This window comes from Aplysia californica, unplaced genomic scaffold, assembly GCF_000002075.1.
Source record: "Aplysia californica isolate F4 #8 unplaced genomic scaffold, AplCal3.0 scaffold00035, whole genome shotgun sequence".
Classification (NCBI taxonomy): domain Eukaryota; kingdom Metazoa; phylum Mollusca; class Gastropoda; order Aplysiida; family Aplysiidae; genus Aplysia; species Aplysia californica.
Genome location: NW_004797305.1, coordinates 1,642,605 through 1,668,725, shown reverse-complemented (window position 1 = coordinate 1,668,725; position 26,121 = coordinate 1,642,605). Strand labels below are relative to the sequence as shown.

Sequence of the window (26,121 nt, the reverse complement as noted above, 5' to 3'; positions counted from 1 at the left end):
GCGTGTGTCCACCTGTCCGAAGAAAATTTGCTGTTTTAACCCTAAATGTGCGTAATTAAAAAAAAAAAAGTACAGGATATTACATGTAAATTATGGAATAACACACATTTAGGGACTTGCCAGTGTCAGTACATTGGTCGCAGCAATGACAAACGCAGATGCCAGTTCTATGTGTCGTTATCAATAACCCTCCGTAGATCTAGATCTAGACAGCACACGAGTGAACACAACACATTACGTTTAAGAGCTGCACCCTTCATAGGCAACATGTCATATCTGTAGCGAAAAACTGTTCGGAGTTGTAGCATTTCTTTATATAAATATTTACTGCGGACATTTTTTGGACCGATTGAACCACATTGTAAACTAACAATTTTTGGTAAGCCTATACTATAATTATAGATCTTTATAATATCCGAAATTTGCGGGAAAGGATGAGATTTCAGAGTGTTCGGAGAAATAATGCCCAGCTTTATTTTCCCGAACGTTCGGAGAAATAGTGCCTAGCTTTATTTTCCCGAACGTTAGGAGAAATAGTGCCCAGCTTTATTTCCCAAACGTTCGGAAAAATAGTGTCCAGCTTTATTTTCCCGAATGTTCGGAGAAATAGGTTTGACTACAAGCGCAGACGTGCTGTCACTTCGGCCATCAGAACTTCCGATAACGATGTGCAGATTAAGCTTGATATTTTACAAACGGCGACACGGCGTTTTATTTAGCAGTACTGGCACTAATGGCAACGCAGCGTTTTATTTAGCACTGACGCTAATCGCAACGCGGCGTTGCAAATAGGCACTTCCTTTTTGTAAATCCTGAAGCATCACGTCAAGCACTCCTAGTCCAAGTGTCTTTACCCCCCCCCCCCCCCCACAAATAAGGGCGCTTTTTCGGTAGTTCCCACCCCGCAATTGTTCACGGGTTTTGGCCCCAAGAGTAGGGGGGTTTCAGGGGGGCTTGCCCCCCTGACCTAACAAAAATAGGAAGGGGGGTTTCGGGGGGGCATGCCCCCCTGAATTTTACCACAATTTAATGTTTTGCTGTTGTTAGGTTTGATATCTTAGCTCACCGCGAATCAAACGTATAGATCTAGATCTAGAAGTAGGTCAGGCTCAAATAAGGGGGGTGGGAACTACAGAAAAAGCACCCAAATAAGTCCCGAAATACATGAACTTAGCCTTTAGGCTTTTTAGGTTGACCCCGTCAACAGACGGTCCCCGGACACGCAGAACTCACACGGCGATGTCATGTCACGTACTGCGAAGGTGCGATTGAAACAATTTTACTAACGGGTCTGACTAACTGCGCGTTCACACCGAACACTCGGATGGCCAACGACCAAATACTAACAAATCTCTTAATTTATCCCTCATAATCATCGATGATAATGCGTTCAGACTAAAAGCAACGACAACGCACGTATTGTCTATTGTGACGTATGTTAGTCTTGTCAGCGCAGTTATTCTTTATTGGCAATCGCCATTTGGGATTTATGAATTCTAAACATCAAGTTAATCTTAAATACGAGAAAATTCACTAATCAATAATAATAATAATATCTCTTACAACTGAACTCTGCTATCCAGCAAGCACGACTGACTTTTTCGGATTTACCCTCCGATGTCTCGTCTTGAGTCAGTGCAGTGTTGATTGTTGATAGTTTTGGTATAAAAATAGATCTGGCAGCCTCGACCCCAAGGGAGATCACTCTGTTTTGAAATTGTAACAACACTGTCTTGCGCACTCTCACACACAACAGGCCGCAACCGGGATTTTTTTTGGTCTTTCCGTCACATCTGTTTATATAAGAAGGTAAGCCTAGACTCTAGGCCTATATCTAGATCTAATGCCAGCGCACCATTTGTTCTCTATCTAGTGTTATGAAAACGGAAAAAATAGTTTAAATAATGAAAGTTAACTGATAGATCTAGAATCTAGATCTAGAATCTAGTTCAGCTTGTAGGATGGCCACTCAAGTACGAGTAATTACAAATTATTGACACCGGCGGCACCGGCATTACTGACGATTTTCGGAGTTAGGTAGAATCTAGGCCCGCATTGTCTACTAGATTCAAGATCTAGACTAGATCTAGACTAGTCTAGACAAAAGGACTTATTGTTTCGTTCAGTGTGATAACGGTGACCCCTTACGATGCCTTGCTTTTGTAGATGACAAATGAACTAGACTCTCTATAGATCTAGATTCTAGATCTAGATCTAGTGACCTTTGCCTTTGACTTGTCAAAATGCAACAGAACTGGGTAAAAGTAATGAGTGACTTTGATTGTTGCGTTTTGGTACTTGGCATATTCCCCCCCCCCCCCCCCCCCACGAGTTTACAGACAGAAATCTCATATTCATGAAACTGTATTTTAATGTTTCTCCACTTTTGAAAACATGACCTGCATATTTTTTTGTATGCTGCTTAATTTAGCCGCTTTTAATAAAAAATGTTGTGATTTAATTAAATTTTAACACTGAATACTGAGATATGATGCAATTTTAATTGGCATTGATCAAGTTGAAATTGCTGTAGTTATCGTTATATATATATATTGTATCCCATCAGGGCCCGACATTGTGTCCTTGGGAAACACGTGACACTGTGTAGGCTACATGAATTTTAGAAAAGTGCAAATTTATAGGGCCTACCATGAGCTAGACATACTGAGGGGGCTCTTGTGGCCTAGAGGTTAAGGTGTTCACCTCTCATTCAAAGGTCAGGGGTTTGAATACGGGTAGCGACCGAAAAGATTTTCTTCGCTAAAATCTCGGCGCTTTTTCGGTAGTTCCCACCCCGCAATTTTAGGTGTTTTTTCGGTAGTTCCCACCCCTTTTATTTGAGCCTGACCTACATCTAGATCTATACGTTTGATTTGCTGCAAGCTAAGATATCAAAGCTAACAACTGCAAAACATTAAATTGTGGTAAAATAGAGGGGGGCATGCCCCCCTGAAACCCCCCACCATATTTTTATAAGGTCAGGGGGGGCAAGCCCCCCTGAAACCCCCCTTTTCTTGGGGCCAAAAACAGCTATAACAATTGCGGGGTGGGAACTACCGAAAAAGCGCCAAAATCTCTCCTTTCACCTCCTTTCCTGCTCTCTATTAGTGATGATGTTCTGTCATCTGCTTTCGTCTCCACTTACTGCCCCCACTCCCTTCACCTCCCTTGCCCCCTCCTCTAGGCTTCTGACTCTGCAGCCTTTCTGATTCTACTGCTACTCCTTGGATCCTTTTTACTGTGCTATCTTTCAGCCACACCCCTGATCATATGGTAGGAAAGATCTACTCCTAGCCTTCTTGATCTTGGACAAGGGCGAAAAAATCTCAGAGGTCCCGTGTGCAAGTTGCGCTGTAAAAAGATCCCTGGTGATCTAAAATCGATAAGAGTAGGTTTCAGCCACCACCCTGGCAAAATTCAAAATTTCCAACCACCTGAAAATGTTTTATGTGTCCCACCTGCTCATATATATGACAATATGCAGTTGCGAGCGCCGTAAAACACTTACCAAAAAAAAAGACATACTGTGACCTTTTCGGTGGGAGCTAGCTATGCCAGTGATCAATGACTAATTCATGATAATCTTTTCATAAAGGTTGAAAGACAAGATGAGAGGTCTTCAAAATTGCTACAGATTTCTCATTAGCAGAAGGAGCTACAGCAGCCAAACATGGGACTCTCTTGCAACATCCCAACAGGTTACCTTGCCACTTAATTTCCTCCATGGAAGACGAGTTGATGCTCGGGGAAACACTTCCTTCAAGCTCATAGCTCCTGCCACAGGTTTGTCAAACTTAATTCTGTGTACGTGTGCCTGAACAAAAATTAGAGGTTCACATAAATTTTTGATGGTTGTCACAGCATTCTTTTAGCACACGCTTTCCCTCTCACAGAGATGTGTACTCTTACACATACACAAGGGAAACAGAGGTTAAAATGTTGTCATTCCAGCTATTGAAAAGTTATTTCTCTTGTTTTTAATCTCTCTCTCTCTTTCTTCAAAGACAAAGAGATTCAATGGAGACTTTCTATTTTAAAAGTTATGCTTGAAACTTGAACACAATAATTTCCATTTGGAAGTATTTGATATTTATATGCAGTGTTATGCTGTTACAAATGGATCATACAAATGATCGCCAGGACCAGTCATATTTTCATGGACACTTGACACATGTAATAGATAGGTATACTTTGCCTTTATTATTGGGGTTTTTAAATACAAGTCACGTTTCTATTTTCCCATCTTTTCTCTCTGTGCAGGGCTGCCCCTGAGATCAGTTTCCAACTCAAATGACGACGATGTTCAAGAGGCAGTGCAAGTGGCCAGGAACTCCTTCAGGACCTGGTCAAAGATGTCAGGATTTGAACGAGGTCAAGTGCTGAAAAGAGCAGCAGACATATGCAGGGTAATCTTTTGTTCTATGTTTTAAGTATTCAGAGGTGTCCGGATCAGAATATTCCTTTCTTTTTTTAGTGTATTTCTTTTTAAAAACATCATTGTATTGTTGAAATATTATGTGTCCTCGGATTGAGTTCCATCCGTCAGAGGTAACCATGAAACATGATGATGCCAACAAATGCCATAATAACAAGGTTTCAGTGTTTACTCTGCATGTAAAAAAACATGAGAATGGTCTTTTGGAGCTGTTTTGGTCAAATGATGATTTTTGTTTTCGTGTTCGCTAGTGTCAGGATTCTTTCATAGCAAGGAACCCTATTCAGTTTGGAAGCTGTAGGCTTTCACAAGACAGTTAAAAGTAAAATAATGCAGAATAGTCCCATATGGGTTTTGGGGACTTCAAGTAAATACTCCTCTTTTGTTTTGCATGTGTAAAAAATGTTAGTTCTGTTTTTATGCTAATATTCAATGTGCTTTTGAGGTTGAGCAGTTGTTTGTTAATTACTATCAAAGTTGTTTAGTTCTTTTGTTTTTGCGAATATAACAGTCCAGAATGTACTACTTTATTTCATCCCAGAAAAGGGTGGAAGAGCTTGCCCGTACTGAAGTGTTGGATACTGGAAAGCCAATCTGGGAGGCTCGCTATGACATTGAAGGGTGTGCAGACACAATCGAGTACTACGGAGGTTTAGCTGCTGCTATTGCAGGTGACCAGACATCTGTTTCTCTTTGATGGCATTGTTTTCCTCCTCAGTGCAAATGGGGGGGGGGGGGGTGTCTAAAGTGTATGAGGCAAATTCTTGTCTTAAAAGGAGTTCAAATGTGAAAATGATGTTAAGTTTTAAAGTTAGATCGTGGCAGTGTCTGCTTTAGTGACAGACAGTTTAAGGATAATGTTATTTACTTAACACTTTGCCATCACATTTGGGGGAAAATCCAAAGAAATTGGGAGGTAAACATAGCCGATCGGCGAGATGAGGCGGAAAAGTGTTAAGTTTTCTCTGAGTCAGTGACACCCGAGTGCTACGTTTACATTTTGGGATCTGCCAGTTGGAAGCATAAATCTAACAATTTTTACAAAGACTAACATTCAAGGGGACTTTTTTGTAATCTGCAACAGGTGACTTCCTACAGCTTTCGGGCGGCAGCTTCGCTTACACAGTGCGGGAGCCACTCGGAGTTGTAGGGGGAATTGGGGCTTGGAACTATCCCTTCCAGATGGCGGCCTGGAAGTCTTCGCCTGCCCTGGCATGTGGCAACACCATCGTGTTCAAGCCATCCCAATTCACCCCACTCACAGCGGTCATGTTGGGGGAAATCTATCAAGAGGCGGGGTTGCCTGATGGCTGTTACAATGTTGTGCAGGTAGTTTTTTCATAGCTCCATTCTTAACTATGCATAACTATTACAAGATGGTATTTTTGGTTAATTTTTTGTACCGTTGGATCTATTTTTTCATCGCACCAAAAAATGTTGCTGCTGTGCTATTTGTTTTGTTTATCATATGAATTCTTGGTGGAGTGGGGGGATATAGTATAGATAGTCTTCTGTCTGACCAAGAGGCAAAGTATTTGCACCTCAGCCTCCAGGGTATGGTGAGGAGTTGGCGTTTTTCTCTTCATGTCTTCTTTTCAGCCCTGTTTCACGCCAGTCTGTAGTCTCCACGGAGCAATTAAAAAGTCATGAGCTGCAAGTGCTGGCTTTGGATATGCTGTGGTTTTTGAAAAATCATATGTGCCAGTAACATTTTTTATCATCTAACTTGAATACATCTATTTTTGAGTTTTACTCTCTCTCTCTCTTTATGAAACATTCTGTGTTCTTCAACAATCCCTTCTCTGTGTTGTTCTCAGGGAGAGGGAGCCACTGGTCAGATTCTCACATCGCACCCGGGTATTGACAAGGTCACATTCACAGGCAGCGTAGCCACTGGCAGTCGCATTATGGCCACCTGTGCCAAGGTAACTGCACATTGTACAAGCGATGCATTTGCTTACGGAGATTTCTTTTCTGATTCAGATCTTTCATTTTATGATTTTCTTTAATTATATTTTATGCGTGTAGGTAGGCCTAATGTAAACACGGCACGTAAGCCACTTCACAACCTTCTTAGTGTGTGATTTTGGTGGAAATTGGGGTAATTCAGATCGTTGTTTCTTTGCTCTGTCACTATAAAACACCAAATGCTGTACAGGCTATTCCATACTGATTTGCATTGATCTCAGTCTTGAAAAAAATTAGGCTCCATACCTATGTTAAAGTGATTGTACTCTGTTAATGTGTAGATGTTAGGTGCACTTGGTATTGTTTTATTACCTGCCAAACATTGCAGACATGTAATGAATTTTGCAATATTTGATCATATTTAAGCTGTTGCCATTCTCGTAAAACTTGACTGAGAGATTAAACAATAGCACCAAAAATCTCAGCAGACACAGGCTTTTCATATAAAACAGACAAATTTGGCATACAGCTACTTTGAAAATTTAGTTTCCGGTAGCTAGCATATATATATATATATATGTTCTGAAGTATATTACTTTTGAATACAGTCCAGCAGTTTAGGAAGTGGGTGTGACAAGCTTTATACAGTCAAACCATCTGTAACAGCCTTGACAAACACTTGTACAAACGACCTCTTCCCACTTCGCCCCCTTGCGTTTTTTGGTAATATTATAATGGCAGTCCAAGATGTCTACATGTCTAAGACAATCATTTTCCTCCTCGACAAAAGATTGCTGTCTTGGATAATTTTCACTGTACTAACTTGTTCATTATTGTAATTTTTTTTGTTTTAGAAAAGGCAGTGGGGGGAGGCAGATTAAGGTAGGGTAATTGTCTCATACTGTTGAGTTCACAATGATGCAAAATCTGAGATTTATTTGGTGTTCTTTTTGTCTTTCGTTGTCCCCACCAGGATGTGAAACATGTCACATTAGAGCTTGGTGGAAAGTCTCCATTGATCATTTTTGCTGACGCCCACCTTGAAAATGCTGTAAAAGGTGCAATGTTGGCCAACTTTAGTAACCAGGGACAGGTGAGTTGTTTTGTTCTCTTGTGGAAATTGATGTCTTATGCAAAACAGTAGTCATTCAGTAATTTCCACATACTTCAGTTCTTTTACTGTTTTGTGGTTACAGGGTTCGCATGCTTAGATTAAGGTTTGAGCTTGGTCTATTCTGGCTTGTCCAGTTCTCTTTATCATGAATGCTGCTTTATGATCGTCTGTCAAGATGCAAAAGCCTATAGCAGAAGTAGACTTCATACTACTTGGTCGACAGCTTTCCTGTTTCCTCAGTGAAATTGTTACGCCGAGGAATTTTATGTCACCAGCATTCTCATTAAGCTTAGAGCATCAGCCTTCCTATTCTCAACATTTACCTGTAATTTTTTGTAATGACTGTGGGAGTGGAACTTTTACGCTATCCATAACGGGACAATCGATGTAAACAGAATTTTATTGTTTGCATATTTTTTCACTGTTCGATCAGGTATGCTCCAACGGCACCCGTGTGTTTGTGGAAGAGAGCATAGCAGAAGAGTTTCTGTCTATGTTGAAAACTAGAGTTTCCAAGATGAAAATTGGCGACCCCATGCTAGAGGATACCACTGTGGGAGCATCTATCAGTGAGGAGCAAGCGAAGATAGTCTTAGGGTATATCGATATTGCCAAGAAAGAGGTGAGTTCAGTTTTAGATTTGAACTCGAAAATATGTTCAGTTACAAACATTTAATTTGAGAACAAAATTTCAGATTAGAACTGCATGGTGATATCTTTTATTTGAATTCTCTGTTGATGAAGGAAAATGTATTTTAGTTTTTGTTCCATGCGCTCTTCATTTAGGTACCAGAAACTAAATTTTCAAACTAGCTGTATGCCAAATTTATCTTTTCCATTTGAAAGGCCTATATCCACTGAGCATTTTGGTACCATTCTTTAACATCTCCGTCAATTTTTAAGAAAATTGTAGTTGTTTAAAATTTGATCAAATTTGTTAAAGTCAGTCACTGGCTGCAACCCCTTGTTTGACAGACAATAAAAGAGTACCAAGCCCACTAAACATCTCCACATTAACAGAGTACAATCACTATCGCAAATATATGGAGCATAATTTTTTTCAAGACTGTGAGATCTTTACAAATCAGTACTTTATCACCTCAAACACGATATCTGTCGTTATTTCGACAAAAACACCGAGCGTTGACCCGGCCGGCGTCGCACCGGCCCCCGCGGCGAGCGAGTTGGCTCTATACTGTAGTGTACCCCGCGTGCGGGGTCACATGCTTTCTGAGTCTCGCGGAAGGATTGATGTAAAATAATTCCAATTTAATTACTTTATTCTAATAGGAAATGAACTGATCTTTTAATTAATTATTTTTAGAAGCCGGTATTTTATATATTTTGTGTAAAAACTGATCTTTAAACATTTTGACGGTATTTTTAAAAGCTTTCTATAAAGACGCCAAAGGCTAAACTTATATCACGAAAAAGCCCGTTTAAAGCTCTACAGTTCTCCGCCAATGAAAAGACGGTATTTAATCATACCTCGTTCCGCGAAGCATTTGAATGCACGCGTGTCAATTTTTCAACCGGCCGACCTCGCATTCTGACTGCGAGGGGCTTCGCTTTCGTCGGCGATTCTCCAGCTCCTAATAATTGGACATATAAACAACTTACACCATTGTAACGAGGAAAAGCTGAACTTTTACAAGGTGTACGGCATTTGGTGTTTTATAGCGAAAGAGCAAAGAAACAGCGATCGGAATTAACCCGATTTTACCGATACTACGCGGTCGGAAGGCCGCGAGTGCCCGCGAGGCCGTGTTTACGCTACCTACTTCATTTTATTTTTTTCAGCTGTAGTTATCACATTTGCCATTGGAGACCGTAATACAGTAGTCTCCGCCTAAACGCATGGTGCTCGGGAGGGCTCCTTAGCGTGTGTTTTTACGGTGCCTGCGTTTACATGAACCCTTGCAAAGGGAGGAAGGGGCGCTGTCATCTCATTTCCTTATTACTCTAGTGACATCCCTTGGAGGGTGGGGGTCATTTTGGCCGATAATGTGACGACATGTGACTGTTTTGTGAAGGATTCCCTGACTGGGCTTTAGAATACAAAGGCGTCGGGAGGGTGCACTATGCACTATAAGATAGCCTAAGAGGAAACTGTTGGTGATAGTCATAGTAATAGAGACGACGTCCCAACCACATGGCTTTGCAAGTGATCACCCCCGACGGTAAATTCATGGACGACATCAGCATCATAGATCTCTACATTCAGAAAAACATTTCTTTTGCGATTCGTTGAAAAAGTACGTCTTAAGTTCTTCAAGTGCAGCTGATTAGGCTTACTTGGCTATAGAGGCCTGTCTAGTGTTTTACGCATGTCGCGCATCAGGCCTAGGTCTAACTTAACATTAAATGCCATCACCAAAACTCCAGTCAGAAACCTTCTCTCAAAGATACATTTCCAGTGACCAATCAAAAAACATTTCAGTCCCCCAATCCCCCCCCAACTTTTCACCAACAAGTTCTAGACTTATGTTTCTATGGAAAGTTGGGTGTGAAAATGCTGCCCATCACTCTCTTTGTTCGGCGTGAGGGGCACGCTCACCATATATCCCGTTTTCTATGCTTGTCTCATGCAGGCTCTGCAGGTTGCAATGAAAATTTCTCCTTGTCAAGCTTAACCCGTCAGCTTGTTTCATGGATCAGACCGTGCATTTAGAGAGAGTGACCGTGCGTTTGTACATCTAAATTATAAAGGAAAAAATGCGTCAGATGACAAAAGCACGCGTTTGAGCCGAGCGGGCTTTTGTATGGCGTGCGTGCATTTAGGCGGAGACTACTGTAATGATATGAGCAGAAACTTACTCTACTGTTTTGCTGCCTGTGCCTTGCAGTTGAGTTGTAACTGTTTTATTCTTTATATTGAAATTCTGAAAGACCCATTGCTTTTTATGTCATTTTGCTGGTACAATATTGACAAACTGCTCTTATTCTCCTGATAGTTGTGCAGATGTTAATATGAATCTATTTAGAGAAAATATCTGGAATTTTTTTCGCAGTGTTATCATTGTTTGCTTTGCTATATTTACACAAAAGCAACATCAATAGTGATCATTTTTTGTTTTGGACAGGGCGCTACAATCGCTTACGGTGGTGAGAGAATCAAACCTGACGATTCCCGCCTGGCCAAGGGCTACTACCTGAGCCCCTGCATCGTGACAGGCTGTGAGGACGACATGACGGTGGTCAAAGAGGAAGTGTTTGGTGCTGTCATGTCCATGCTGACGTTCAAGTCGGAGGAGGAGGTGATCAAGAGAGCCAACAACACAGAGTTTGGTCTGGCTGGGGGAGTGTTCACCAGGTAAGGACATGCAGACAAGCATTTGTTAGAACGTTGGAAAATTAAACCAGTGGCAAAATGACATTTCGAGATTCTCAGGTCCGTTTTCACATTTTATAAAGGAACTGGAATTATTGCACATCATGACAATGTTATTTGAGAATATGACAGAATTATCTCTGGCTGATAAAATTTAAGTGCGTTTCTTTTTAACTTCACTCTCTCCAAGAGTTGAAGTTTCTACCGAGGAGTGTCTGCACTATTTTGTAGTTGTAGTAAGAATGATCTTTTCTTTATATCCAGGAAGGCCCAGAACAACACACTTAGGGAACCTAAACAAATGGGTAACAGGGAAAGATCAGGGAAACGTAGCTTTTTTTAGAGCATCCGAGCAAAGGAATGAATGGAAAACCATGATCGCCGATGTCTGTCGCAGATCTGGCTCTGGATGATGATGATGATGATGTAACTACCCAATGATCAGCAATGATGTGGATGTAGTTTGTAGTTTGTATTTGTTATATTTGCCTTGTATGATACTTTGATAGTGTGGTAAATATATTTGTATATTTGTACACTTGTATGTTATGTGTTACATGGAGCTCCTTCCATTGATGGTGGTGATGGGAATGGATGACAGATGATGGAAACCAAATTACCAATGTGATAAATATAATTATTACTTCTTTGTTCTTTATTTCCTTCCTCAGAGACTTACAGCGGGCTCACCGGGTGGTCTCCCAGATGGAGGCAGGCTCTATCTATGTCAATAACTACAATGTCTACCCAGTGGGTGTGCCCTTTGGTGGCTACAAAAAGTCTGGTATTGGCCGGGAGAACGGGGCCGATGCTCTCAACTATTACAGTCAGATCAAGTCCGTGTATATGGAGGCGAACGATGTTGACTGCCCCTATTAAGTCTCTTTGTGAAAGGGAAATATGAAGAAGTTCTTGGACCTGGAAAAGGGGAACTGGCTGGTTGTGCAAGAACTCTTTATTCTAAAGCTTTGTTTACCAATGGTCTAATGCCACTGTATCTCTTTGAACCGTGGGTCTATGAATCATTGGGCATTTATATACTGTTGTGAGCTGGATAAAAGCATTTTATGAAGAGTGTATGTTTTTGTTTTCTCAGGGACTCTGTGTTCGAAAGTTGAGAGAAATTTATATCCATTGAGTGAATGCCTGTGGAAGAATGTTTTCCCTAGCTTCTTTTGTTTTGTTTTTTCCCAAGATAGAAATGTTTCTCTTTTTGTGGCATGATACTTACAATCAACAAATGTAAAAGAGTAGTGTTTCGCAAAGAGGAAATTTTCATACTTTTGGCAGTCGTGGACTAAAACATTTCTTCCCCACCAAAATCGCGAATTAGTGGGAGTGATTCGTTTCACTCATCAGCAACCATATTTTCATTGCATGTCACTGGTGAGCAGAGATTATACATCACTCAAGTTGCCTACAAGCTTTGTGCCTACTCTCTGCTATGTGCTATTATTGATAGTTCTGAGGGCCTTGTGGATACTAGCACTGTACTACACCTTGGATCTTTTAACTGTGCACAACTGACTAGATATGTCTACATATATATATAAAACACGTTACTGTTAATTTAAAAGAAAATTGTTCGCGAGTCACTTTTACCCGCACCAGTGGCCTTGCTGTGAAATTTATTTGTCTAGGCCTTGAAATTATCTTCTTTTGAATTTTGAAAATCTTTTTTTCCGTGGACATTCTCCTCCTCGCGAAAAAATACTCTCTTACAGTATTTGAATGTACACGCTTATGCATTGCTCATTACCGACCTTTCTTTATAGTTTTAAAAAAATGGATTTATTATATTAAGTCCTGTATGTTCCCTCTGGGGAGAGGTTACATAACTTGGTTATAGCTCTCTTGGCTGCCAGATCATTCCAGTTTACAGTCTCCATCCTTCATTAACTGTTAGGTGAAGGGGATGTAATTATTCTTTTCCTACACGCTCTTTGTTACACATGTTGTCTTTGAAATTGATAGCAGTGTAAACTTCTTCCTCCTCTGACTTGAATATATATTAGTTTCATAAAAGAATAAAATGAATAATTAATTATGCTTGAGATGAGATGACGCATATGTTCCCTAAACAACACGAACAGATTTTTCTGTGTGAGCATAATGATCACGGTGCTGTGTGTTTAAGATATTTTAAATCTTAAAATGTGGAAATTTTCAAGAGTTTAGAGTCTGAACATTATGACTGTTGGAACCATGTCTGTTCATTTTTTGAAAAAACATTTCATTGAAAAGAGTGAAAGAGGTATTTTTGTAATGCCTATTGAACCCGGTATGTTGTTATTTTTTCACTCGCTGGACGGGACTGACATATGATAAACAATGCACTGTAGTTTAACCCTTACAGTCCTGGGCTGTTTTTTGGCTTCACTTCCCTCTGGCCCAGGTAATACTGGAGTCCACGACTCTTCACGCCCAGCCAATACTGATTGTATCTGTAATTTTTTCCAGACATTAAAAAATAGTTCTATACTCCTTTTAAAAAAAGAGTTTTAGCAGTTAATGCGTAGAATATTTTTCAAACACAATTGAATAGATTACAGTAAAATTAGGCAATTGGATTTGAGGTGGGTGGTGACCTGTGAGGGAAATGTATGCCACTTGGCCTGGGGAAATGAGGACTCGTGGTGAAATAACGCGACTGGGGCTGTAAGGGTTAACAGTTCATTTTCTTGTTTTTGATTTATTCTCCCCAAAGATTTCAAGATGATGTGAGTGAAAATTTCCCTACAAAATGTTTTCAGGTACTGACTACTTGTTTTCTCCACCCTCTTTGTTTCATTTTCCATTGTGTTCCGACTAGTATTTTATTTAGCTGATATTCTGTGATAATTTTATTTTATATGCTTTAACGCACAAATCCTGTATTGAGATATAGCGTAGAGCACATGTGTGTTAAATGTAAAAACTTATGTGCCAGTAGGATTTACATAACCACAATGGTTTTAGTAGATTTGTTTTAAAATGTTCATTTGGTTTTCTTTTTATCTTTATGATCTCCAGGCCCATCATTACTCTGACGGGTAGGAGTTCATAATCGGAAATATTTTCTTTTCCATAAATAAGTTACTCATACAGGTGGAAAAGAGAAAACTGTAGACCAAGAAATCCACAGTGAAGACTACTTAGGAGTATCAGTTTAATTGTCTCACAAGTCAAAGTTTGGGATCTTGCTTTGACATTACATTGCATTGCATAGAGTAGGGTGTCCTGCTTTGTTTTTTCCAGTTGTTATAGTGCACCACTGTACATTTGTATCTTAGACATTTGTCATTTTTTTTATTGTTCTTCAAAGGGATGGAATGTCTCACTTTGAGGAAATCAGTGTGTTGATATCATCATAATCAGACAAGGGAAATATCTGTACTACTTGTTGAATGCTTTTCCTGTGTGGGAAAATTTCAGATTTGACTGTCATGTGTTGTAGCAAGATGGTCTGTGAGTTCGCATTTTTTCTCAAAGAGATTTTCATTGCATGTGATGTTTCTCCAGCTGGAACCCGTGCTTGTGTATTTATTCAGTGATTATGAAAGCAATACTCCTGATCCTAAATGGATGGATAAAAACTGCTTGTTTAATTCAATGCATATGTACCTATTCAGGAGTGTTCATGTCATGCAATTGAATTTTTTAAATTTTTTTTACTACTTTTGCACTACTATATTTTAATTTCAAGAACTTACTCATGGAAGATTATTTTATCATCTGAAATGTCAGTATCTTTGGACCAAATCAGTTGCAGCTCAAAATTATAGACTGAACGTTTGTCATTGATTATCTGGAAAAATTCTCGTTCTTGGGATTTGGGTCACTGTGAGCAGGTAGGGTAGTTGCTCTACAAACCAGCACTGGACATGCTTTTTCATTAAAATTTTGGTCATACACAGATAAATTGACAAGGAAAATGTAATCAGAATTGTAGACAAGAGCACATTTCCCGGAGGGTTGTTGGCCCAAAAAAAAGGTGTCATACTTCATTTGCAGGAATCAGAATGCAGCATGTTGGAACAGAGTCGAAAACGTGCTGATTGTAATAAAATAAAATTGATATCGTCTTTGAGAAGAGCATTTAGCTTACCGTTTTTTAATAAAAATCTTTACAGAGTTGTAAGAATACCTCTTTATACTATAGCCAGTTTCACAGTATATATTTGAGATGATACGAAATACGTTGAAACTGTTTGATCGATAATTTAAGCTTTATAAAGAGTTATTGTTTTTTTACAGCAATCAGACAGACTTGCGCTTAGAATTCAAGAACCAAAGTTAAATATTAATAACTCATGAATACTCTTGGTTACCAAATGTTGAGTGTCTGAATTAGCATTTCCACCTTAGAATGAAGATATTGTATTCTCCAATGCCAAAAAGACTTGAAAAATGCTGCCAAGTGGGCAGGAGACCTTTGTCAATATGTCCTAAGTCTCTGTAAATGTTGTACTATACTGGGACTATATATAATATTGCCTATTGGTGACACTGTCACCTGATTTACACTTTCCTAAGATCTGTGTTCAAAGGATTCTGGTACATACTTCAGAAAAATGAAGTAAGATCTAATCAGATAAACTTTGGACAAAATAAAAATGTTTAAAAGTTGAAATGTGTCAGAAGTCACTTTATCTTTATTCAACATGTGCTTGTTCCCATATTTATCCTTTGAAGGTTTTGATGTACACAGGTTCTTTCCCCTGCCCTAATGAAGATGCTTTGTTGTTCTTGTTTTAATGCCGAAACATTAAACAGAAATCTGCATAAAGAAAGCTCCACGAACCTGAATAATAGTGCAATGTGACTTTTGAGTCATGACAAATCAACTCTCACACAAGCTGTCCCTGCAGGCATGTTCTTGGTCCTTACTGGCTTTTCTTTTTAGGCTCTCAATTCTATCACTGTCCCCGACACAGGGTTCCCACTCAATCAGGAAAAAGCTGGAAATTTCATTTTAAGATTTCCCAGTCGAGAAAACACCATGAAAATGAATGATAACGGAACTAAAAGGGAGAAAGCAGGGAAATCAGAAGTCTTTCCATTATTACAAATTAGGAGGAATCATTTCAGCGTTTTTGTTGTTTTTAAATTTTCAATTTTACGAACATTGGATCGAAACTCTCGAGATTCCGAATTTTGAAAATTAATGTGCATTTGGCTACCCCAACCCATCTCCACCTTCCCGGCTTATAAGAAAGAAAAAACAATCAGATCTCTACAGTCTATTGCACCATGTAAGGTGCAGCTAGCTGTCTATCTTCAAATAGAGCTCTTGTTGTCGCTCAGTGCCACTTCACTCTTTAAAAGAATATAAGTCGTGCCATAGCCAGGAGTGAGTGTTACGGTTGACAGCCCAGGCCAAAGAGAATTTTTTTTTTTTAATGGATCATATTTAAAACTTGAAACAATCAGCTGCAGTACACAACATCCCATTGGTTTCTCATGTTTTTGCAAGACTCAATCAAACCAACAGTCAATAACTAACATCCCCCCCCTCTCTTTTTTCCTAACTAGGCAAAGACAGCCTGCCGAGACCTCTTTCATCTTGCCTTTGTTTACTTGTTTCGCTTGATTTTCACAGCATGAGGACAAATGGAAAAACTGACTGTTGATTTCAGCTTAATTAAAAAAAACAAAAAAATGTGAGGATGGCTGAAGTCCAAAAACTGTCCAGTTTTAACTGTATATTTTCAACAGTCAAGTTTTCAACTGTACCCCCTTATTTCCTTCACTTGCAACTATGAGGCAAACTAACAATGCTCTAAATACCCAACATAAAAAACCATTAGGGCTATAACACAAAAAAGAATGAAACACAAACATTTCGTTAAAAAGTCGTTAAATCATTTAATGATGATAGTAAGTTGATGAGAATGGCACATTAACCAAAACATTCGTACACTCTCACACCCGTAACATGAGGATTATAGTCAACCCCAGGGCAAGATGGCAGGAGTCCACAAGATGATTTAAATGCTAGTGCTACGTTATACATGTACCTAATTTAACAGCATGTCAGAAGCATTTACTTCACTCTTACTCTAACAAATAGCTATGTGGCCTAATGCATTAACCTGAATATTCACATCTAAAAAATACCAAGATCAGAACTTAAAATTGCAACCTACCCAGGCACTGATTTAGAAAACAAAAAATCCTAAAGGTCAGGTCAGTTCAATCAGAGCACAATCCCAACCAACAGGGGAAAAAAAAAGACTGATCGAATAGAACCAGCCACAGATTCAGCAAAAATAAACTCATCCATGCTGTGGTTTTCATAAAAATAATAATGTCATTGAGACAATACTGTATGGGTGGCTGGCAGGTGCTCTGGTGTGGTTTGCTCCATTTTTCCCATCAAACATCTATCGTCCTTATCTCTCCTTTTTTTTGTTACCCTCTTGTAACACATTTATTCTTCGGCACATTTATGACCTTATTGTGTTGAAAGTGCCGTGAAACTCTTACTGAAACTAAACTAAAGATAATACTATTGTCAGATGATAGATATAAAATCAAAGAGGCTAAGGGCAAGAACTGATTACCTGACACATTTCTAAAACAAAAACAATTCGGCCTTGAATTGTCTCATTGATGAGAGATTTGGCTAAAAACTCACTCGACAGCATTCAGCACTACAACCCTCTGATGCCCAACATTAATTTATCCCACTTTTTCTTAACTAAAACTGTTTCCCAAAACTGAACTAGACCAAGTCTAACAGGCATCAATTCAGAAATTTCAAGCCATATAAGCCTTTGACATTTGACAAATACTTAAAAATAATCAGACATTGGTCAAATGGACAGCCGCTCTTACCAGTGGTTACGAAAGATCCCCATAAAATATCTATGACTTTGAGAAATCCTATAGAAAAAACCCGGAAATTCAAGAGAATGTATGAACATCTTATTTATGCATAAACTGTGGAGCATATTGATGTACTGGAGAATGTGAATTGTAAAAAAAAGTATTTGTGAATCTGTGCCTACAAAAGGGCTTTTCCCCCTTACTCCCTTACTTCAGCACAGATTGTATAGACTTGAAACGGAAAAATCTCCTGAACTTCTGCAAAGAAATTATTGAAGTAAGATCAAAAAGCAGATTATAGTTAACGGGAATCTAAGAGTGAGGTAGACGTACAAGAATAATGAACCATTTATGAAAGATTTTCAATTTCAACAGAAGGAGCAGAATAATTTAACCCATTTTGATACAATTTTTTTTTCACAAAGTGTACAAGTACTCTTGTCCTTTCAAATGGACTCTTAAATTTCTGTGATAATTATAGACGTAGTACTATCATCATCATCAGGCCAGACAAAGCTTACCCTCCAGAAGTGGTCCTATTAATTACTACTGGGATGGGCCTGGACTATGTCTCTTTAAGGCACAACATTACGTCATTAGTATGGAAATGACTCATCTAAACACAACATTCTAAACTAAAAGAAAAATGAAAAGATTCCTGTAGTACTTGCACTCAAACAACAAAACAAAGCAGATAGTATAACGACGCTCTCACAAGGTAGCTACAATGTAATGCCATGGTGCTAATTGCAACACTTACACAAAAAATCTTTTCCATCAAAATTTCTATTTGAACAGATTATCATATTTATATGAAAATAGCAATGGGTATTTTAGAGCATACTTTTCCTCTCATCTCTGAAAAAAACTACTGGTGAAAAAGCACATGAAAACCTATGTTCACTGTGCAGAGCCCATAGTGGAAATAGTGATGAAAATGTTAGACCAAACATCTGACATAACTCCAAAAGCAAAGCAATGTTACAAGGAACATTGCGACGACAAAATACAAACTGGTATCAAATATCATCTCTCCTCTTACACTGCTGCAGAGTGGTGAAAAATTTAGATGGGATCTGACCATCTATTCTCAATGAAATTCAGGGTACCTATACACACCCAAAAACAACCCGTTTCTCCAAACAATACTTCCTTAATCCTAATTGCCCTATTGCTGATAAATGAAACTTGAAATGTTGTATGCATTACCCTAGACAATCCATGTCTCTGAGCAGCACTTCATTAATTGCACAGTACTACAGACTTAAAACATTTGCACAAAATTTGTTCAGAAAGCTTTTCAATTACCTAATCCATATCCTTTGCCAGAGATGACAGTGCATATTACATATTTGTTCACTTGTACAGAAAAAAAAGGTTGGAGTGAGTCATAAGCACAAAAGAAAAAAAAATGCAAAGACTTGGCCAGAGACAGATGCTCTCATCCTGAGCCTTTCAGACCAACAGCAAAAAAATTAAGATGCCCACAACAAATCACTTGTTCAGCTCGGCAAAAATAAAAACATCCAAACAAGTTCGTTCATTCTCATTCAGCATGACTGCACTTACTTATTTTACTGAGCTCTGAGAGCAAACAGTTGCGTTCACTTTGATTTTTTTGCTGCCCGTCAGGTGCACTTTGTCACAGCATTCGGTGTGACTAAACCTTCAAGATGAGAACTATTTATAACAGGCAAGGACATTGTAAAAGATAAGCAATGTGAAGACTGGATTTTCACAAACTACAGCACAGTGACAGAGTAGCAATTTATAGAAAGGGGAGTAAACTATGTGCAGCAGGCAGCAGACATGCATTGACTTTATAGAGTTTGACCTACAACTCTGCTATGGCTGGAGAGACTCCAAACACACTTTGACGCATATCCACTGCTTAGTGCAAGATTCTGCCATACACCATTTTGTTGAAAAGTGACATTTGAAAGAGTCTTACACTGGGCAGTCAATATGGTCTTTGCATACTCCTTATCTTCCTAACACAGCTCTTCTCTGTCCTAGACAATTGGTACACACAAATTCAGCATTTACCTTCGTTTATCCCATAATGCTTAACTAAATCTTCATAATTATTGATTTCACAAGCACTCCCACTACACTATTTTAATATGAAAATTTACCTGTCCATCTTGCAGGCTTAATAAACACTTTGAAACTCTTTTTTCACAGATCATCAGCAGAGTAATACAGCTGTTATGATGCTTCCCTGTAAACTACAACCAAACATTCGTACCTAAATGGCAACCCATCCCCTATCCACTATAATTAATAATACGGATAACCTTCCCTACAAATACATGTAATATCACAAAATCAGTGAGGGAAAATGATAGCAGGTGAGAGAAGTTGAGAAAGTCCCACTACAGGGACCTGATAAAAAAAACCCACAAGACAGAAGTTGCCTGATAAGAGAAGGTATAGGTCAGTCCAGGAGCTGATAAGCTGGGCTCAGGATGGCTGTACGGACTAGTTCCTTACACTAATTTACAGTGTGGGGAACCAATCTTGAAGGAACCTACAAAATGCCAATGGTTGGATAAAAAAGAACCAATGGTTTTCTGACAAATATAATAAAGCATTAGTTTAATTTTCCTGACCCTCATTTGCAGTGTCTGGAATGACAGACTGGCAAAAGCTAGTCAATAAAGCAAGCCAAAAGGCCATCTTCTCCCTGTAGGTAACCAGGGGGAATCATTAGCCTGTCAGGCAGGCACAGGCAAGCCACACGAGTGTCACACGATGTTCCCCTCTCGGACACCACTGGCCCATGTACAACACGTTTTGCCTGTCAGACGCCTGCCAAAGGGGAAACAAGGCCAGTCACAACAGAAATTTCTTACACGTGACTGGTGTACAGGATACTTCTTCCAGTAGAATTACATGCACATTATAAGCAATGGTGTACCTTTTGAATATGCTAAACCTTGTCTCTTACAACCTTGTGAGTATAGACGAAGAAATATAATCATACTGCATACAATCCATGCAGTTATTTTTACTTTATGAAATATTCCAGGCTAGGTCCCACTTGAAAACCCAGCTGAGTCTTGTTTATTTGGCCGTGTGTATATGACTAGAACACAACCATAGAGTCCCCTGCTCTTACTTAAAGCTGACAGAGAAAATATTCTGTTGAGAGATAATAAGGAACAGTGCCCTTTCATCAAGACTCCTCATTTACCACCCATCATGAGCAGTTTGTGCCTCATAGGATTTTAAAAAGTCACCTGTGCAAAGACCCAAACAATTAGAAAGATGGAAGCCAGATATGCGTTATGTGCAGCGTACAAAATGAAGTATTACAAAGCAGGAAAAAAAATATGTACATATTGTGCCACAGGCCTCCTTTCACACGCACACACAAGTTCAGATCTCATGGTTCCACCCAACATAGATCTATCCCTTCCTCTACTCTTTTTCCGACATGTCTACAGTAGACAAAACATCAAAGATAAAAATTGAGGAAGAAAAATAACGAAATTGGGGGAACATAAGACTAAGAGCATTCACACAACAGAAGCTTACTGATCAGTCTCTCCATATTTATGATACAAATATCAAAAACATAATTATCTATTTCTGGTGATATACCTTGGTTATGACTAGGAATGATAGATGGAGGATGGGAATTAAAAGTTGGAAAGAATGAAAGATATGAAGTTCAGAGGATAGGAACAATGGGAATTTCAAAGACTGACAGGATGAGAGAAGGGAATTATGATTCTGAAAGAGTCAGACATGACAAGATAAGAATTACTCATGACAAGATCCTCCTTACGCGAAATGAGAAAAAAGTAAAGGAGAAGCCAAGAACCTCGAGAACCAGAGTCAAACTGTTCCATCTGCAATATGTTACTGATAGAACAGTATGATTCTGGACAAAAGACTAAGCTAAAGCTAATCTTCCTCGATGTCAGTCAGAAGTCAGACAGGCTGAGCTGAACACTTCAGGGAAACGGACTACTGATAGGCACAAGTGTGACAAGAGTTCACTGCCATAGACAGCCAAATCTGCTTCGAGACAATAAGGGAACCTTTGGCAGAAAATGCACAAGACACTGACAGATAAATTTTTGTGTGATTCCTATGCTGTTATCTCTGCACAGGAAGACGGATTAAAATCTTTTAAATCATTAAAAAAGAACAATGCAGAATTTGGTAAATAGAAAAAACAACATGTGCATGCATTTTTTCAATTATGAATAGGCAAGGAGAAGAGAGATGCAATCCGCAGATTCCAGTAATTGCTTATATATTTGCTAAAAAATAAAGCATGAGCAATAAAACACTTTCAAAGAGATGATTACCTTCTTGTGCATAGGTTGATACAGTCAATCTTTATGAAATGCTCCAGTTAATCAAGACTGACATGAATGTTCATGGAATTACAGGGGCACACGTTTATGTCATAGAATCTACGAACAAGCAAATGAGACGAAGAGTAGCCAGTGTCATAACTGATAAACCTGTAGCACGAGCGGTTGTAAGCAACAGACAACACCCTGATGATATAACGGATTCTTACCACTCAAGTCAAGGAAAAATAACAGAAGACTTCTCAAAATTTGGCCACAAATTCTTTTTTTTTTTTAACTTATGATACGCCTCAAACACAGGGATAAATCTATGGAAAGACTCCTGAAGTGCTGTCATTCGCACGTATGTCAAAAAAACATCCGTTATGATTTTGTCAGAAACTGCTAAAACTGTCACAGTTGAAGTACTGTAAAATCATTTACAATAGAGGTTGTTCAATGTTTGGTAACACTTCTACAGATTCAGTAGTTGTCTGGCAGATGTCAAAAGCAACAAACCATTGAACTCTTGCTTTGTTTAGAATGAGTGACAATTTTCTTTGGATCTTGGACATAATAGTTACTACTTAGCTAGCTTCACTGCACATGAAATGAAAGAGGCCAGAACAGGTCCATCCTCATGACACACAAAATTGGGACTTCCACTTCAATGGCTTCACCATTTACCTTTCTTACTCAAAATGATCCTTAACTCACTGACTACGGTTCCCGTCACAGGTACGGGGCGGGTGGCCGGTTCGCAGTTACGGATCCCGTACCCCCGACGGAATGGACTTTGCGATTTTGTTCCATATCTTGTGCTCCTGTCACATGTACGGGAATGGAGTCCAGGGCTAGTTTTGCCACTTGTTTCGTTTCGTGCCGAGTTTGGCGGAAGTTTCGTGGTAACTTTTCAAGTAATTGAAGGGGAAGGACAGTCACCTCATCTGGGGTTGACCTGACCGGAACTCGCGCTATGTTTTTTCTATACAGCTGATAGTAATCGACAGTCGCGTCGAAGTAATGGTTGCATGAACAAGAATCACATAATTTCACTGTTTTTGATACATCTGTTTGTTTTGCTAGTTCTAGTGACTCAGAATATGATGTGTCTGATAGTTAGGACCCTGGATATGTACCCGAACATGGCCCGATGTCATAGTTTTAGGGCTAGATCTAGCACTAGTACTGGTATTGTTGTTCGCGCGACGAAATTACAACTTCGTTTTCTACATCTGTCTCATGTAATTCAGTGTATGGGTCTGAATAAATGCACAGACCAGCTTATATATTTTCACCATACACTCACACATGGATACTTATCAAAACAGAACACTTTGAACCTTTATTTTTGTTGTTGTTATGAATTTCATTCTATCTGTCACGTCTCTGGAAATTTAAAAAAAAATCAAATTCATGCCAATTTTGAAACAATCATAAGAATTAAAGTATTAGACCTAGATCTAGACAACTGACATTTTTTGCAGGAGATTAAGTTTGAAAGAAACTTTACTGTGTCAAAAAATAATAATAGGGTAATTCTGAGAGTTGTGGTGGTGTTTTGAAATACCCCCCAAAAATGCCAGTACTCAGCGCTAGAGACCGGTGAAAGGGGCCAGTAGTCAGTGAGTTAAAACCTGAGCCTATATGGTATTCTCTGTTTTCGAATTAATTTAATCTTTTTTCAGGTGGCAACTGTTTTAAAGCAATACAGACTTGGTATGAATACTCCTGCTTCAGAAGTCTAGTAGCACATTTAGTTTTTTAAAAATATTTAAAATAATTAAAAGTATGTACAAAATCAGATGCAAAAGCATTGAGAATAATTTATAGTCAAAGACAACAGACGAAAGCATGCAACAAGCATTGTTAGTTACACAAACCAAAAGAATTACAACATCTGCATTTTAACAGAAAAGGTAGAAATAGCTAGATATTCTTGCAACAATATGAAATTGTCTTATTATTCATCATACATACAAGGCATACAAGGGACTGTATCTAGAGCAAACTCTCAGACACCCAACTACAAAAAAAGTGCCTTTTCTCCTTTTGCTCTTTAATGCAATAAAGCTCTGAGGTGCCAAGAACAGATGTTTATGCATCCATTAACATTAAACCAATTCCCACATGAAAAAAAAACTTTTGATGTGACTCCATATAAAAAATCAGAGTCACAGCAGCAGTCTTTCCATGTAGCAATATGGAGAACCCCTTAAATACTGATTTACACAACAGCAGACAACTGACAGAAGCATAACAATGCATTAGAGGCAAACCTTGATGCAAAAAATGCGAGCGCTTAACTGGCCAAGAAAAGCTACATATGTGCAGCACCTAACGAAAATCTGTATTCAACTTGGAAAATTAGAAACAATGATGTGGCTCATCTGATGGTATGATATACGTGAGCAACTGCACGATTCAAAAATAAAATCCGAAAAACATATCTGAACCATGGATGAGTATAAATGTTCTTTCCATGAGCAAACTGAGTCAAGTGATATAAATGTGTAAGTTATTGTTGAAAAAATTTATAATCTGAAATGTATTCATCTGGTCCTGTATGACATGCAAAATGCAATAACATTAAAAACAGGGAATTCCAAGATCAAACCACAACAATGCAACAGAAAGAGAAATGGACAATGTGCAGATTTCAGCAAATCTTAGTAGCAAAGGAAATCTTTAAAAAGATCTATAAAAATAAGCAAGAAGTCTGTTCTTCAAATACAGTATGACAATTGACACGATGACTGAAATCGCTTTCATTCTAAAAATGTCTTCAGGAAAAAAAGTTGCTTACGGACTCAGTCCCTTTGTATCAAATTGGTAACCAAAGTAAAGAATGAAATTCACTCACACTGAAATTAAACGTATTCCGAGACCAATATGCTGACAAAAGAAAACTTAAAGAGTCTGGGTCAGCTTGAGCATATCGCCAGTATAAGCCACAAACAAAATGGCTCCAGTGGTGCAAAAATAAAAAGAATGGCGGATTCGAGGTTTGTGAATGACACCAACGATTTGGTGGTGAACTTGTTATTGTATTCTCTGTTTGGGTAAGTTTTGAACTGGGACATAGAAGACCTCACATGTTTAAGCAACATCCAATAGTTATTACGCCAATGGATGTTCAACGAAAAGGGTGAAAAATCATAACAAAATCAGTTTCCTCTACACTTAGCTGCTATATATCACTGCCATTTCAAATCTTTCTAATACAAGGCATGTCTCATAATCTGGGTAATAAAACCATTTTCGATACATAAAGACTAGTAATGTAGTATTATACACAGCGCCACATACCGTAACAATGATAAAAAAAACAACAAACAGATTTCTTGGTTAACCACCCATTCCAAATAACAGTTGCACAATCACCATAGGACTGAAATAACTTATGTCTTTCACGATTCCTTGTTAAAAAAAGCTCTACATACATAGGGTTGGCAGCTATCTATATACTGTACAATATTGTGAGTAGGTGTTTGTGTGTTTGTGCTTGCATGTGTGTGTGTGTGTGTATGTGTGTGCGTTTGGTGTGTGTGTGTGTGTGTGTGTGTGTGTGTGTGTTTTTTCATGTTTGCATTTGCCAGTGCATGTTCCTCAATATGTGTGTGTGTGTGTGTGTGTGCGTGTGTGTGCGTGTGTGTGTGTCTTTGTGCAAGCGTGTCGGTAAAAATATATGTACAAGTCTGGTCGATCACTAAAACATGTCTCCCAAACTCTGCTGGGCTTGGATCAGGTTCTCCGCTCTCCGCCTCTGGCTACGGCGTAAAGCATCAGCTCTTCGGTATGGCTCATTCTTCAAATCTGTAGAGTAGGGATAAAAATAGGATTTGCCTTTTGCTATAATCACAGCAAGAAAGTGACTGGCTGCTGCACACTGGGCAACAGGAAAAAATGGTTTTATAACCCACCCCTGCCCTGGCTCTCTCAAGATTCCACAGGCCAGGACACTGGCTTTAAATATACAATGCACCCATCAAAGCCCTGGCCTCCATGACAAGTGGATCGTAATACCACATGCTGGTACTGCTCTGCAAGGTTTTAATCATGAAATGTTCTCAAATTATAGAATATCTCTCTCTCTCTCTCTCTGTCTGTCTGGCTCTGCTTCCCCCCCCCCCCAACCCTCATTTTGGGAGTGCTTATGCTATCAACCTAAATGTGATTGGATGGAATCGTGAAAGACTTTCACCACTCAATA

At 38.9% G+C, this 26,121-nt stretch overlaps 2 protein-coding genes across 4 annotated transcripts in view; one reads left to right on the top strand and one right to left on the bottom strand.

The window, feature by feature from the left end:
* Nucleotides 1-1,709: 1,709 nt before the first annotated feature.
* Nucleotides 1,710-15,396, top strand: LOC101850061 (4-trimethylaminobutyraldehyde dehydrogenase). Its single transcript, XM_005091741.3, has 10 exons — nt 1,710-1,809; nt 3,596-3,783; nt 4,261-4,406; nt 4,977-5,106; nt 5,520-5,764; nt 6,253-6,360; nt 7,317-7,436; nt 7,891-8,079; nt 10,541-10,770; nt 11,460-15,396. Exons 2-10 carry the CDS (start codon nt 3,609-3,611, stop codon nt 11,665-11,667), a joined length of 1,551 nt encoding a protein of 516 aa, XP_005091798.1. The 5' UTR covers nt 1,710-1,809; nt 3,596-3,608; the 3' UTR covers nt 11,668-15,396.
* A 7,914-nt stretch (nt 15,397-23,310) lies between these two features.
* Nucleotides 23,311-26,121, bottom strand: part of LOC101849523 (formin-like protein) — a 66,596-nt gene continuing 63,785 nt past the window's right edge. For all 3 annotated transcript variants that reach the window (XM_005091738.3, XM_005091739.3, XM_005091740.3), the window contains one exon: nt 23,311-25,724. In XM_005091738.3, coding sequence (XP_005091795.1) covers nt 25,618-25,724 — 107 coding nt within the window. In that variant the 3' untranslated portion in view covers nt 23,311-25,617. The remainder of the gene's footprint in view (nt 25,725-26,121) is intronic.